The following is a 17,128-nucleotide window of genomic DNA, read 5'->3' as shown; positions in this document are numbered from 1 at the left end:
GCCAATACTATCAGCGTCACTGAGGTCTCAGAAGATCAAAAACCCAGTCAAGATACGCCGAACTCGAGTTCGTACCCCCAATCCAGCTCGAATCGTGACAGGAGGCCGTGAGTGTTTCAAAATACCTGATGGTCACAGTGGGACTGGAGGTTAATGGGTCTCATGATATTGACGCTGTTTTAAGCCCTTGCCAGGTACCCTGTAAGGGGTAGGAGACGGGTGTCCTCTACGAGCTATGTAGTCACCTTTTTTGCAATTGTCAATGGCTCTTCATTCGATTTCGTCTCTTTCAGAGCCATTGCAAACTTTTGTCCCACACACCCACGCCTGTACCATTTCACTTCAAGGTCTATGCCATAGGCATGGCATTTTCTTTTACGCTGGGGTACGAGAATATGCCATTCCATGCCTCTATTTTGGCCTGTCCAGGCTTGCTATCCCCAGCGTGAGAACGCCCAAACACTTATTCACATCCTATGTGGGCCCTATTTGGACATGTGATGTTTGTTTGGCCCAAATGGGACAACTAAGTCTTTATAACATCCAACCCAGTCTTTTGTATGAACACCCAATCCTGGTCACAACGTTAGTGTACGCACTTCAGTATAGCGCGATTCAGCTTAACTGACAGTTACCAACACCGGGAGCTTAGACAATGCGAAGCGCACTATCGAAGCATATCCGCCTCTCCAAATCTGCCCCCTGGCCCCTCCCATAATGTCGCCCACAACCTTCTCAGCGTAGACCGAAGGCACCATCCGTGGCGTTCCGTCCTCGCCCCTCGCTCGACCCGCTATATCTTTCTCAATACTCTTGTACATCGAATTAGGCGGAAGTTTGAAGTTGGTGCCGTTGGCAAGACCATTCGTTTTGACAGCTCCAGTGTTGACTGTCACAACCGCAACGCCCAATGGCGCTAGCTCAAGACGAAGAGCCTCTGTGATTGCGGTCATGGCAGCCTTGGACCCTGCGTAGACGCCTATTCCTCTGGGTAAGGGGCGGACGACAGACCTGAGGGCTTTGGGAACTCACCCATCCAAGGCGTGATCACGCTGGTAGATATAGAGCCAATGCTCACAAGGGTACCTTTGGCGGCTACGAGCAGCGGCGCAAATTCCTGCGTCACGCGGACCATGCCCCAGACATTAATGTCATACATCTCCTTTGCAGTCTCAATGTCGAAGTCCAACGTTGGCATGATGGTCGTCTGGCCGGCGTTGTTCACCAGGTAGTCGAGCGTTCCCCCAGTCTGAGCGCGCACAGTTTCGACGGCGGTCTGTACACTGGCTGGTGAAGTAGGATCAAGCGAGAGGAGCGTCACATTGGGTATCTTGTCTAGTTGTGACATCTTGGATGGATCGCGCGCGGTTGCAAAGACATGAAGATTGCGCTTCTGGAACGCTTCGACCAAGGCAAAACCAATGCCCCCTGCACTACAGCCCGTGATGAGGACCGATTTGAGCGTCATGGTGCGAGTGAGAGGTGTCACAGTACGTTGAAACTACTGGCGAATAGGTGGTGGGTAAGCTATAAAGATTGGAGAGCTCGAATGTGGGAGCTACAGCCTACGAGTTTCGTAGGGTGGGATGCCAGTGAAACACAGTCGCGTGACTACAGAGAGAAGTCTCAGCGAAAAGATGAAAGTCTATGCCAAGCCACTAATCTTAGAGCGGGCTGCCGGCTGAGAGTGTCTGTCTGCGTGTTATGCAGGTATCCTTCGGACCTTGTCCAGGATGGCATGTGATTTCACAACGCAGCCAGAATCAGCACTAAAGGCATCAGGATTCCAGCGTCCAGCCCTAGGGAATTGCCAAGGGTTCTATCAAGAGTGGGCGCAGGAAATGCTTCGACAAAGGCTAGCGCTCTTGATCTATTCTTTCTCTTCCTACCACCGTATATTTCTATCGATTCGGAACGGGATATGACCAGGTTTCTCTTCAGGCGAAACTTCCGTGTCATAGCTCCATTAGAGCCGAGCCTCTACAACCTAGCTTCTCAGACGATGTCGAGAGTTCCAATGATGCAAGAGAGACACCCCGAGCTCTTCATGAGCTTCAACCAGGACCTGCGAAAATGCAGGCGCGTAGTGCCAATGGGAGTTCTGAGTCCGAGAATGCTGCGTACGGGAACAGCGGAACAGCGCGTATGACATCCCCAAACGATTGTACGCTTTCTAGACTGCTGACCTTGCACTTAGGAATGCAGCTCGCTCTGGGCATGCAAGGGTATCCGTGCTATTACGGTCTCACCCTCACCACCAAATTCCGCGATACCGATATGAGGATCGATCACTAAACCCCCAACCTCCCGGGATGAGTTGTTCATCGGTCAAGACAAGAGGTTTCTCAGTATGAGCTCTCAAGATTGGCGCAGCTAGAACAACATAATTTTTTGCTTGACTTCTAGAGTTCGAATGAGTTAGTGTAACGTAATGTCGTAGTGGAGAAGCGCGAAAAGAAGCGATCTCAACTCCTCAGTGCTTGTAGTGAAAGCTGGTCCCAAAGTGGCATACTTCGAGGAGCACATTGGAGTCCATACGAAGCCATTCTAACCTTGGGATTGAGTCATACGAGTATTGTGAAAGTGGGACAAAGAAGGTAAAGTGCAGTTTTGGTCCCTAGTTTGGCACGTCTGAGAAACTGAGGCAAAGCCTTTGTCCTCAGGAACAGCCGTCATACGCAGTGGAGGGGGAAAACGTGAGCTGAGCATATATGAGGAGGGTTTTGAGCAATCAGGACATCCTTAGGATCAAGATCGTTGAGTGGAAGTATATATCTTTGAGACTTTCCTCAAGCTCAGAAGATATGGCACTCGAAAGTTTGGCATCGCGCTGGCACTTGAATATAAGATATCTCCATGTATAAAGCGCTCGAATCGGTCAATGGGTCAATCAGTCGTTTATTGAGTCTTTCGAGCCTTTGCTTGCTTGCAGCTCCAGGTGGCATTGGGTCCCTGAGCGAATCCCAAAGACTTCCGTTTCAGACCTGCCCTGAAAATATCACCACGCCACCATGTTTTAGATTAAGAGGCAGAGAGCTCTAGATGTTGAAGATATGGGCAAGTAGTGATACCGGCTTTTGTGGTATGCGACTTGCCGAATGGCAAATATCGGACCACCAGACTGTGGAGTTAGGTTTCGGATCTCAGGGGTAAAATGCCGTGATACAAAAGGAGTAGGTACTTACCACGCTGTCGGTAACCAAGCAAGAGTTTGAAATTCCTCGGACGTAGGTGTGCCATACGTAGGCAGAACTCCCCAATCCCGCCTGACGCTCCTCGCGGTGGTGGTGGAGTCACGGTGCCGCCTTCGACATCGGATCAAATGAGTTAACCACGTAATTACTAAATAATCGAATGCTCGGAGCGCCTGGTTCTTGCAGCCTCGCCGCAGCGATCGCATCATAATATTAGCCTTTCTTGAACTTTTCATTTCGCTTCTTTTTGGTGTGTTTTCTGACCCCTGCGTACAACAATGCGTCAATCTCAACAACCCGGTGATGGGAACATCGCAGGGATCGCATTGCTGCTATGGTGATTTGCTTCCAGCACCGAGCAGCCAGGTTGCCCACGCTGATTATCGCTCGAGTTGTACTGGATACGGACCCGACTCGTGTAGGTCCATGCAAGATTGGAGGTTGTGGGCCCAATGCCTTGTCGGTCAATCTGACTGGACTTGACGGCAACGTGGGCAGCAACAATTCGAGCTTAGACACGAATAGAACACTAGCGGCCACTGCGGTCTACGGTATTGTAAGTAAAGACTCTTCGATCGCTTCCACTATTCGCAACAGTGGGACTGTGGGTTAGTGGGTCCATTATGAGGCCATAGCGTTGCTCGGGGGCGTCAAAAGTCACCGTTTTCCGAGGTTTACCCAGCCACTCTGGCATCCCACCAAAATAGTAGTGTAAACATTTCTAAATAATCAACAATAAATCATAATGAACCCCCTCATATACCTATACGAAAGCCTTATCGTTAGGAGGCTATTATGCGTAAAAAGGCTAAATTCTATAAAGCTTATAATACTTAGGAATTCGGAATTACGCTTAAAGATCTTTGTATTTAGAGAAATATTCTATCTAGTATAAGTAGAGATTAAATACGACTTCGAGAGATTTAGAACTCTCTCGGTATTAGAAGGCACGGTAAATAGCGTTCTAGATATCTCTCTAAAGTTAATTAAGCTATTTATAATACTCTATAAGATATTAATAATCTCGTATAAGATTAATCGATAAAACGTTAAGTTAAACATTATGAGATTCTTATTTATCCTCGAATTATTAAGCGTAATCGTTATAAATATATTAATAATACTTAATTATATAAGTAACGTTCGACTAAAAAAGTATTCGAGTTAAATGCGAAAAAGAGATCGAAATATGAGTATATATATAAAGATAACACTATTAAGAATTTTTAGTAATTCGTTACTTAAACGAACGAAAAGTATTAGGACGTTAAATTTATATAATAGAACCGCATATTTCGAGACGCTAATATTGTCGAGGACCTTAAAAATATATAGATAATACTTTTAAAAAGAAGGTACCTCGATTTATATTTTTGTAGATATCTCTTGGAATCATAAAGGCAAATTGCGCTTCTATCATGACGAGCTCGATCGACCTCGAGTTATAGTCGATAAGCCTCCGAAGTCATATCGACGTCCTTAGAATAGAAATGAGGAGGAGTATCAAGAGCGTGTACGTCAATAGAAAGCTATTATTTCTTACGATCCTATTATATAATTATTCGAGAATAGTATAATAATAAAATACTATATTAAGCATTAGCTTTTAAATTATTATAACTCGATTAATTAGCTTCGAGTTAAATACGAGCGTGATATTTTATAAGAGAACGGTAATTTAAGTTATGGAAAGAAATAGAGTAAAGAGAATAAAGAAGTCGATATATAAAATATAGCTACGTAATTAAAAATCGATAATTAGATTAAGATTCTCGAGTATTCGATTTAATTACCTAATCTTAATCTAATTAAAGCTATTTAAAATCTTCTTAACGAATAAGTATATCGAAGAAAGTAAGATAATTAATATAAGCTTTATACGATAATCTCGAAGAAATAAAAGCGAATTATATTAAAGGAAATCTAAGCTAGAATAGCTAAAATGCTTTAGCGATATCGTATATTATATATAGATAATTACGTTAAGCTAATTAAGTTAAAGCTATAGTAGAATTATATATAAATAACTTCATATTTGATGGGATGCTAGAGTGGCTGGGTAAACCTCGGAAAACGGTGACTTTTGACGCCCCCGCGTTGATGGCTATTTGATCAGCCGTTTCATCATTATGCGACTATGCGATATGCGATAGTAGAGAGATAAATAAGTATAGCGAGTACTATTTATATAGCCATTACACCAGAAGTAAGCTCTTTATTCAAATTATTCTCTTTAGAGTTATATTATTATTCTTCTTTTTTTATAGTTAAATTTATATATATTAGCTTTATTTAATTATTATAAATATATTTTATACTCTTATATACTTTATAATAGCTTTCGCTAATATTATTAGATTTAAAAAAGCGATTATATAAATTATATTTATCTTTAAAGTTATTAAAAAAATCTTTAACGTCGCTAATAAGATCTTTAAGACCTCTAAAATTAAAAAGATTATTAAGATTAAAATATCTCTTCTTTATAAGAAAATTCTTATATATAAAACGCTATCGAGGATTATTATCTTAAATAAGATTAATAAAATATTTTTATTTATTAGAGAATTTAAAGTAGATTTTATAAAATTAATAGCTTAGCTATTTAAGATCTAAGAGAAATAAAATTATCGCTATTATTATAAAGATCGAGTTTATTATAAAAATTATATTTATAAATTATATTATTATTATCCCTATCGCTATAATTATAAATATTATTATTATTATTTTAATATATTAAATTTAAACTTATTTAACTCTAAATTAAATTAAGAGAAAAGAAGAGAAATTTTATTTCGTTATTTAAAAGATAAAAAGTCCTTTTTTAATATTATTAAAAGATTTTAAAATATAAATATTAAGTACTTTAAGTAAATCTTCTTTAAGATTTTTAAAATTAAAAACTTCGTTAAATTAATTTATATATATATTATTTTAATTAAAGAGAATAAGAATATTAATAACTATAATTATATAATATATTATTTTTTTATATACTTAATAATCGCTAATCGCTTTATTTATATAAGCGTAAAGAAAGACTTAAATAAGACTCTTTATATATATACTATTTATTTATTATAACTATTTCTTATTTATAAATTTAACTCTATTCTTATTTATTATCTTATCTTTATTATTATATATATTTAGAATAATTAAAATAATCTTAAGATCTAAAAAATAAATAATTAGAGCTATAGAGATCTTCTTATATTTAAAAAAATTTATATAAATAATAATAAGTTAAATATTAATATATCTAACTTTAATAAGCCCGTTATAATCGAAGAATTTAAAATTTATAAAAGTTTTAATAGAGATAGCTATTTTCGCGAGCGCTATTCTTATTTATATATCTATTTAATTTATTAATAAAATTACTTATTAGATAAATATTTTAAAATCTATAATTTAGCGATAAGTATCTCTAATTAATTATTATTAAGTAATTATATTATTAGACTAAAATAATTTTTAGAGTATCTATAGATATTATAATCGCTATAGTATATATTTAAGAAATTTTTATACGCGCTATATAATCTATTAAATCTAGATTTATTTTATTAAAAATTATTAATAGTTAATAATTAATTTAAATAATTAAATAATTACTCGAATTTAATATTTACTAAGATTATTTTAACTATTTTTTAAAAAGACGTTAAGATAGATTTTTAAGGCTCTATCTTAGCTTATTATAATTAAAATTATTTATTAATATATTAAATACTCTAAATACTATTAGCGAATCTTTAAAAATAGTTTTAATAATATTATCTAATTAAGATTAACTCTTAAAACGAGCCTTATTACATCTATTCGCTATTCGAATTAATATTAAAATATAATAAAGATTAAAAACGAATTTATAATCTCTTATTTTTATATAATTATTTAATTAATAATAATATTTAGACGAAGTAAGGTATATTAAAATATATTATATATAATAATATAGTAGTAATATTATTATAGAAAGATCTAAAGACTTAATTCGTTAAAAGAGATCTTAAAGACGCCTTTAGATATATATTTATCGCTATATTAAATTAATAGCTACTTAATTTTAATTACGATAAACACTATTAAAAAGAATAATATCTATTATTTAAACTATATATATTACTATTTCTATTTAATCTCTTTATAAAGATCTTTATTTAAATCTTAATCGCGATTTTTTTATAAAAAATAATACTTTACTACTTAAACGATTTCTTTATAATTCTTTTATTAAGTAATAATATAGCTATATATACTTAATAGTTCGACTAGCTATATAATAAATTAAGTCTTTAAATTAATTATATAAAGAATATAATAGATTTTATAGTTAAATTTTTAGAAATTGAATTCGATAATATTTATATATAAATAAGACTTCCTCTAAATAAGCTAATTAAAGCGAGAATTATAATTAAAAATCTTCTAAAAAGGATAATTATCTTATATTAGAAGCTCGAGTTAATAATTAACTTTCTCTCTTTCGCTATTAAAGTCGTAATTTTAAAAAGAGTATTCTTAAGATAACTTTTTAATATTTTTTAAAGATTTATAATAATTATATAAATTATAGATAATATAAAAGTAGACTTATTATAGTAGAATATCTTTCTAAAATATTAGAATAATATCGCCTTAATATATTATATCGATAGTCGAGTTATATAATATATATAGATTAATATATCTAGAAAATTCGATATAGAAGACTATATTCTTAATTATTTTAATTATATTTAATTAATTTAATTTAAAAACGTTTTTAATATTAAAATAGCTATATATTATTATTTTAAAGATATATAATTTAAAGAAATAAAGATTATTTATTATACGATAAAGCTATAATTATATTAATTATAAGAATCTCGCTTAATTCTCTACTACGATAATAATATATATATTAATAAATTATATAAATTCTTTATATATAAATTAATTATAGCTCTATTACGCGATATAATTATATTAATAACTACTTATAATATTATAATAATATTTATTTAAATATCTATAAAGATTAATTAGCTAGTCGATAATCTATTATATTTTTAATATTAAAAAATCGCTAATATATATTTATAGCTAAAAAATCTTATATCTTTATTAAAATAGAGTAAGATCTATTAGAATATTAATATAATTAAATTATACTATTTTAAGAGATTATACAATTTCTCTAATAAGAACTTATTATTAAAATTAAAAAGATATATATAACTCTAGTAAGATCTTACATCTACAAATCTAAAAAGTTCCTTTCCGCACGATTTCCGCCGAGTCCGCACTATAAATACAATTTAGCTTATTCAGCAGACTTTGCCTATATTCAATCCTTTTCGCCGATTTAATAACTATCTTAACTTTTTCCACTAGTTCTATTAATTTAATAATTTTAAAAATTTTTAATAACTTTAAAAATTTTACGTAATATACTCTAATATACTCTAAGTATTATTCTATATATATATAATATTAATATATATTATTAATAATATATATATTATTATACGCTATATTAGAGTATTATCTACGCGATTAATTTTATTAAATTATCTAATTCCGTAGCTAAATTTAAATTAACGTTAATACTTATTATTATAAAATTTTATCGTTATAACGTCGATTATTAGAACTTTTCTTTTTTTATATATATTATTATTAAATTAATAGAACTAGCGAAAAAGATTAAAATAGTTACTAAATCGGCGGAATTTAGATAGATTCTAATTAGATTTACTAAATCGATAGAATTTAGATAGATTCTAATTAGATTTATTAATTCGACGGATTTTATAATTTCCGCGATAAACGCGCAATTAGTAATTTCAAATTTTATAGAAACTTTTCAAATTTATAGATGTATATAACTTACTATATACTTATAAAGATTTAATCTCTCTTTTTAATAATTATAAATACTCTTATAAGCTAGATTATTAATCTAAATACTTATTATATTAAGTTAAAGTTTATAAAAATATATCTTATTAGTTTTAAATTAGTCTATATAAATATAGAATTTAATAATTTCTTAATATTTTATTATTCTTAATTATAATATATTATTATAAATAGTTAACGTTTTTATAGCGAAGCTAATATAAAGAAAAAACGTTTAATTACTAAGAATCTATTATTTTAAATTCTTTCTTATTTCGATAAATTAATCTATATTAAAGTAACTCTATATATCTTCTTTTATCTTATCTTCGCGATATTTTTATATATAAATAAATTTATTTATAATAAGCGAGATCTTTAATAGAAGAACTTTAATAAATAATTTCTTATATATTACTTAATAAAGCTATTCGATAATTACTTAGAACTTATACTTTTAATATTTAAAACGAACTTATTTCGCTATAAGATTATATTTATAATAATTATATTAAGCGATAATATATATATAGTTAAAGTCTTATATTATCTCTTTAAATAAAAAATCTTATTTAATATATCGCTATTCTAGCTAAAAGGCTTCTTCTTTATTAAAAAAACCGTTATTAATAACCTTTATAAGATATTAATATTACTTAATATTAAGGGCTATTATTTAGACTATTTTTTTTATAGAGAGATTATAATATTAATATATAATTTTAATCTTAATAATAATAAGATTTAATTACTAGATTATTAAAAGTTAGATTTCTATTATCTATATATTATTATTTATTTAATTTATATACTTAAAGTATTACTATAATATTAATATCTTTTAATTTATTCGCGCTAATATTATTAATCTCTACTACTTATTATAATAAATATTATTAAAAATCCTTTTTAAGATCTTTATTCTTTTAGATAATATTTTAAATTTAAGAGTTTTTCTAGCGCTAAGAGAATCTTTTTCGGGCTATCTACTTAATCTAAATATCTAAAAAACTTTTAATTATCTTAATATTAAATATATTTAATTATATATTTATAGATTTATTTATATATATAAGATTTTTATATAATCTTATTATCTATAAATACTAATCGTAATAATAAAATTATAAATTAATAAATTTATTATAAGACTATAGCGTTAATAATTATTTAATTAATTATTTTATTATTATATAATTATATAATATATAATAGTAGAGAGATAAATAAATATAGCGAGTATTATTTATATAGTTACTATATTAAAAGTAAGCTCTTTATTTAAATTATTCTCTTTAGAATTATATTATTATTCTTTCTTCTATTTATATCTATATATAGCTTTATTTTATTTTAGAATATATTACTTAGATATAAGAGTTTTTCTAGCGCTAAGAAATCTTTTTTATAGTTATTTACTTAATCTAAATATCTAAAAAGCTCTTAGTTACCTTAGTATTAGATATATCTAATCATATATCTATATATCTACTTATGTATGCGTTATTTCTATATGGCCTCACTGTTTGCGAGCACTAAGTCAGAAAACACCACTGCCATCCACTGCAACATCTTCATCGAGAACACCCTCGTCATCTACAGGAATACCATCAGAAATGATTATGGCCATCATTGTTGTTGTAGTACCGGTTGCCGTGGTATGTGTGTTCTTGTTGCATGTTGTTCAATTTCGGAAGTATCGAAAAAAGCGCTTGTTGAGTTGCCAACCGATGAGATAATGCTTGGGAAACGGGCGTTGAGAAGTGCAGAGCAATCGAAGTATCTGCAAGCTCCCTATTGAGGCTTTTATTGAAGAAGCTAAGACAACAAAAGTAAGTCTGTAAGCAACTCGTTTCGCACCGTTCCTCGCGAATCCACTCCGCCCTCACACGCGCCGTACCGTCACACTGCATGTCAGCTTTCGGCAAAGTCACGGCTCCGCTGCAAGCGAGCCAACCACATTTAGCTGCAAAGTCCGGTTCGAATCCTTCGAAACTCCTTTCGATAAGCCTGGAGAGATTGCTAGGACGAAGGAATAGGCGAAGTGCAGTCCTTGTTTGGGAGCCTGCTAGAGTATGTCAAGAGCAGATTGTTCGGGCGTTCTGACGCGTGCACTGCGGATGAAGCGAACGGCAAAATGCATCATGTCTTTATGCTGGCCTTTTTGTCTGTCGTTGTGGAGATCATGCTGAGTATCTAAGGGGTCGCTTCCTGCATGTGTTATGCTTACCACAGTGCCCTAGGCCATTGCCTCTATCTCAAGTTGTTGCCTAATTTCTGTTATCCTGCCTCACACAGCAATGCTTGCGCCGTGTGGCGAAGCAGCCAAACACGCAGAGGAACTCTGTCGCGTTTCAGCCCGAATTCCATTAAAATTTGGAGTTCACCTGCATTGATGCAGCCCATAGAGTCGCTGCCCACATCTTTTTGATATGCTTGTGCTGCAAAGTACAGCTTTGCTCTCGTGAATATACCCTATCCTATCCTATCAACCTCATCCTTCCCCCTTTTCTATAGAGATTTCGTGCTACGTCGGTGGGAAACTAACCTCTGATCCATACTACTCTTCTTTCCTCGCAATCCAAAGTCTCTGCTACCACTCTCATCCGCACGACCTATTGACCATCACCAGATTGAGTCCGGCTCTAGACGCTTCAGCATGTCGAGCTATTTCTCTTCCTCAGGCTACGTTCTTCTACTTGTTTCCTCCATCATCGCAACCTTGACAGTTGCTCTGAGGTTCTGGGCGAGGAGGATTCAAAAAATTCGCCTGGAGCTGAACGACTACCTTATCGTGCTTGGGCTAGTATGAGATCTCTGCACCCTCGTGCTTCTCACTTTCTAATTTGTGTGAGGTCTTTGCACTGGCTGAGGTTATCGTGGACATTTATGGTAGTCCTTCGTCTCTTACGCTGAAGATGTATTGGTCAGCAAACGACCCACACGTCCAAGAAATAGACGCCGGAAACTACCAAGCAGCTTACTCGTTGGTCTCTAAGGGACTTGTTCTTCTCCCTAGTACAACAAATTAAGACTAACAGCACACAGCTTTTCTTCATATCACATATCCTCTGGGCAATCGCCGTAACCCTCATCCGCTCCTCCATCATCCTTCTCTACATCCGGATATTCCCCGCGCGACCATTCCGCCTTACCTGCTACGCCGTTCTAACCCTCAACGTCGCCTTCTTCATCAGTAGCATTATCGATCAGTGTCTTCTCTGCATTCCCGTCTCTTGTCGATGGGATAGTAGGATAAGATGCAGTTATTGTGATAATCAAAAAATAATTGATCTCTTCAACGCAAGTATCAATCTTCTCTTGGATATCACGTTGGTGATTTTGCCGACGCCTGTACTGTGGGGCTTGCAGATGGCGGTGAGTAAAAAGGCAACGTTAAGTGGGATGTTTGGGCTGGGTATTCTGTAAGCTCTGCTCCTTCTTTGCCCAAAAAATCGTCTTCATATGCTGTACTTTATGTATTGATCGCCTTGCTACATCAGAACCTGCGCGATTACAGCCGATCGGCTTCAAAAGACAACCACGGTCAGCCCGGTGGGTAACGATTATGTTAACAAAACCACTCCGACACTCGCGTTCCTGAAGTGTCTCGAAGCGATCCTCGGCGTCCTCAACGCTTGCCTACCGGTCTTAAAACCTGTCTTTAGCAAGTTTCGCGATTCGATGAAGAAATTATGCGGCAGCGAAATCAGAAGTAGATCTTTGAAATGTGGTAGTATTCCTATGTTTATGCGAGTGAAGCACATGTGGAAGTCAAGGTCTAGGAAACGCGCTGGGAGAGAGGAGTTGGACTCGATAATCTCAATGGAGGATTTGAGGAGGAACCAGAACGGCGTTCAATCTACGTCGAAAGCAGAAAGAGTTGTAGGGACAAAAGTATTCGAGATTCATGTGCAGAGGGATGTCCATGTTGAGAGCTCTTCCTGTGAAGACTGAACTTTGCTGCTCGAATAGCACAGGGAAAAGCGTATTTTGTATCGTCAGCACTAGGAGTAACAGCGATACTAATTGTGGGGCATATAAGGTCATTCATCGTCGTATTGGAGAAACAAGTTGAGGGATCCATTTCGGCGCGAGATTGTAGCTTGGGAACAGCGACCCACGAGACTTAGGTTAGCGGGAGCCAGCACACACCATTCCTTAGATGTATACAGTCCGTCTATCTCTCCGAGTCTAGGACCACCACTCCGTAACCGCCAAGTTTCCCACGGTTTTAGTAGCACCGAAACATTTGCTTTAGCTGCCTCTGAAGGTCCCAGGCTGTATGTATCGGTCGAAGTTTAGCCGCGATGAATCTCGAATATTGCGTGTGGGAGCCACGGAGGAAGGTGCAGTTGTTCCTGGAACCCTATACTCCGGAATGTAATGCGGTGGTGTTACAAGGCAACGGCAACTTAGAATGCATAGCTAAGCCTTGCTTGCGAAGTGTTTTTGTTTCCGGACGGCGTAGGAGTTCAAATACCTAGAAGAAAAACCAATGAGGCCTTCGGCACCTGTAGTCGTACCTGAGGTAAGGATCTATCAAGCTTTGTAATTTTCGTGAGTCAAGGTATCTAAGGGGCGTTGATCACCACCAGAACCGTACCGTGCACTGCCCTGTGGCTCGTTCACCGCACACCACTTTCCGTCACTCATTTGCTCGCCAATAAGGCGGCGCTCACCCTAATCTCTTCAGGGGACTAGTCCCTTGATGGGCCAAGGAATTTTTCAACTGCCGCCGTCTACTGTTTCTTCTCCATTCACATCGATAATTCTACATGCTGCAGCATTGGTATTCACTCCTTGCTGAAAATATCGAACCTGCTCCTGACCGCTACTCGCAAGAGTGTTGTTTGGCTCTGAACTGTGTCAGGTCTGTTCTGGATCCGCTTTCTTAGCAGGCAACTGAGAGTCAGCTACTCACAGCTCCAACCTGCATCCCACAAGCACCTGACAACCACAGTTACGTAATGGAGCTGAACTCAAATAACGGAGGCAAAGGCCCTAACCATGTATCTTCTATCTTCTCGGGTTTTCTTCTTTTCACAATACGAGGCGAAGAAAGTTCATAGTTCTCCGAGTACCTCCACCTCATTACCATTTATGATCATTCAGCTGATCACGGTTCTGTAGGCGTCTACGTACGCTGGATTTAATGCCCGGGGATCTCTTTTTCTCTAGTCCCTCACATCCTTTACTCGATTTCTCCCAACTCAGCGGCTCGATCTCCCATGAGAGTCATCAAGTAACCGCACCAGACGACTGTAGGCCACTCACCATCTTCTCTAATGACCGGGCAACCATCCAAGCTGCTCTTGCTGGCCAAAACCCTCATTGCAATCACAGGCTGACTGTTGTCGAGGTCACCACTATCGTCCTCGGGGTACTGCTTTCGGCACACCAAAAGCCGAAAGGGTCTGGACTCTTTTGAGTGCCTTTAATGCACCGTCTTTAACTACAGCACATTCTGCGAGACCATGCTTTAGCCAGAGTTGGGAAGTGGTCCTGCTATAGTAGTACTCGAAGGCTTCCTTGTTTAATCAGCGGAAGAAGAGGATGACGCTTCGCATCGGTTTGCGTATGTCGGAGGCGAATAGAATTTTCTCAGGTGAAGGTATAGATGTGATGCCGAATCTCTAGAGGTGAGACCAACAGTGTGGATACAGTGGTCGTTGCCTTCTGCAATTTTTATCACGGAAATTGACGGACAAGGATTGCAGAGCCTATCAGTTTTTTCGGTGAGACCCAGGCTTGTGGATCGTCCGAGAATCCTGGACTAGCAGACATGCACCTCACGAATTGAAACAACAGGAAACTTCTTAGAGTTTCACGTTTGTTTCTGTTGCGTGCAGTGTCTTCACTTGGATATACTTGTAGTACGAGACTTGGCTGAGACTGGCTCGGTGGAGATTGATACAGAAATCTAATGGCATAGTAATATGCAGCAAGTCTCGAATCAAAGACGATTGATCTAGATAGCTTCAGCATTCAGCCCTTCACAGTTGGCGAAGTATATGATGCATGCAAGACCAAAAATGGGGAAGGATCGGTACAAGGTACTTCTGTTTTCAAAAGCGGTAAGGTATCATGGAAAAGGGGTCCAACGAATCTTACGTAAGCGGGACGAAAAAAATCGGATTCATTACCTCGCTCTTTCCCCACTTTTCCCGGCCAGCCCCCCAGCCCCCGGTATCATAACCTCATCACTCAGCACTTGGACTACACCCGCTAAGCAAATAACAATCGTATCATTCACCCTCGCACATCGCGCAATACGAGATCCATACATACAAAACGGACCAACCACTTTCGCAATCGTCAATGAGAATGGGGAGAATAGGTGACGGTGATGTCCATGCTGCCTATGTCGAGTTCCGCGCAAAAGAATCTGACAAGGTATGTTACCATCTTTACCACCCATACCAAACCATCCTTGCTCCCATCCAGGTTTTCATCTTCATCAATACCCGACACAATAATACTCATCCTCATCCTCATCCTCTTCCTCATCCTCATACTCATACTCATACTCATCAAACCATACACAGTGTCTCTCCGCACAATGCATCTACTGCCAATCTGTTCGCGCAAAAAATACCTCCCGTCAGCGTCAACACTTGCTCGAGTGTCCCAATTATCTTAGTGCTATGAAAGAGCATAATCCTGACAACCCAATCCTCCACGAATCCATCAACGGCACTCCTACCGTCACTCCCTCCGCCAAACCGAAGAAGCGTGATCACGACACCATGATCGGCTTCCAAGGCGACTCCTCTGCCTCGCGCTCCTTTCCCATCCCCAAACCTGTTCTCGAGCGCGATTTCCAGATGAGTGTCCAGCTGAACCCGAAGATCAGTGTTGGACCTGGCATTTGGGGACAACGGAACTGGGTTGGCTACATCTCCGGTCACTGGAATGGTCGTTGGGGGAAAGGCACGGTTGTGGTAAGTCTGGTGTTGTGCTCATCACCTAGCTATGCTGACGGCTTCACTGCAGCCAGGCGGACAAGACAAACAACTCGTCGCACCCGACCTCTCCACCCACCTCGACTCTAGCTACCTCCTTCAAACCCATGACCACCCTCCTGCATACATCTCGGTTAGAAATGAAGGATGGCGTGTCGGGCCTAGGGAGACCTTGGAGAAGCTGGATGACCCGGCTCAGGCAGATGAAGTCGACCCCAAGACCTACTCTTTCAGACTCTACATCCACATGGAGACTGGCGACTCGAGGTACTTGCACTTGAACACCGGCATGTGGATTGGGAGTGGAATCCGTCGCGGCACTGAAGGTATGTACCACCAAATGCTACTGAGTTGGAAGCTGACATCTACCGCAGTCATCTACGATGCTTACCGCGTCATCTGAGTCTTCTACTTCAACGATCACCACTACTTGACAGCTTCACCTACCCACTGCACTACGTCAGGCTCTAACATTGGCGTCGATTCCCTCAGGGTTTCCGCCTACTGCTGGTGCTTCCATTGGCGTCACATCCTTTCGAACCTTTGTTCGGCTCAGACTCATGCTTATGCTTCAACTACCATGCTCTCGGATGAGCATTTTTTGATGGTTTCTGGTTGCTTCAGGAAACGACATGAAAATCTCAGATGCGCTGGAGTGCTAGGATTTCTTCTTCCAAGAGCTGAAATGAAATGGCACTATTGCCTACAAATGTAAAATACTGCCCCACGATTTTTCCTCTTGACTTAGCCTATTCAACATGAATTGGACCTTGCTGCCTATGCTTCTGACTCTGCTTCCATCCTCCTACCTCATCCTGCCTCATCTACCCGGCCGCATGTCCGACTTCACTCTCTCTCCGTGAAGCCCTAGGAGATCACTAAAACTTGCGAATATTCTTGCTAGCTAGGGCGTCGAACTAGTACTCACCCTCGCCTCTTCCCTTCATCTCCACTACACTTTCTCACATCTTCCTCCCACACTTCCAACACCAAAGCACATCGTGTGTCGTGAACCAAGCGGTGATTGGCTGTCCACAAGTTGAGCCTTGAACCCTTTTTCCTGTCCCCATCCTT

At 37.4% G+C, this 17,128-nt stretch overlaps 3 protein-coding genes across 3 annotated transcripts; 2 read left to right on the top strand and 1 right to left on the bottom strand.

Moving 5' to 3' along the window:
* Positions 1–526: 526 nt before the first annotated feature.
* HO133_003947 (uncharacterized protein) lies at positions 527–1,468 on the bottom strand (the record flags this gene model as incomplete). The annotated part of the gene is made up of 3 exons (XM_037294868.1): positions 527–574; positions 630–979; positions 1,033–1,468. The coding sequence occupies 3 exons, from the start codon at positions 1,466–1,468 to the stop codon at positions 527–529; spliced, it is 834 nt and encodes a 277-aa protein (XP_037148915.1).
* A 10,280-nt stretch (positions 1,469–11,748) lies between these two features.
* On the top strand, positions 11,749–12,121 carry HO133_003946 (uncharacterized protein; the record flags this gene model as incomplete). The annotated part of the gene is made up of 2 exons (XM_037294867.1): positions 11,749–11,895; positions 11,945–12,121. The coding sequence occupies 2 exons, from the start codon at positions 11,749–11,751 to the stop codon at positions 12,119–12,121; spliced, it is 324 nt and encodes a 107-aa protein (XP_037148914.1).
* A 3,295-nt stretch (positions 12,122–15,416) lies between these two features.
* HO133_003945 (uncharacterized protein) lies at positions 15,417–16,457 on the top strand (the record flags this gene model as incomplete). Its single annotated transcript, XM_037294866.1, has 4 exons — positions 15,417–15,485; positions 15,638–16,033; positions 16,086–16,380; positions 16,429–16,457. The coding sequence occupies 4 exons, from the start codon at positions 15,417–15,419 to the stop codon at positions 16,455–16,457; spliced, it is 789 nt and encodes a 262-aa protein (XP_037148913.1).
* Between the last annotated feature and the right edge of the window lie 671 nt (positions 16,458–17,128).

Source organism: Letharia lupina (assembly GCF_014066315.1).
Source record: "Letharia lupina isolate WasteWater1 chromosome Unknown contig_19, whole genome shotgun sequence".
Classification (NCBI taxonomy): Eukaryota; Fungi; Ascomycota; class Lecanoromycetes; order Lecanorales; family Parmeliaceae; genus Letharia; species Letharia lupina.
Note: the sequence above shows the minus strand (reverse complement) of the source record. Positions and strands in the feature narration are given on the sequence as shown.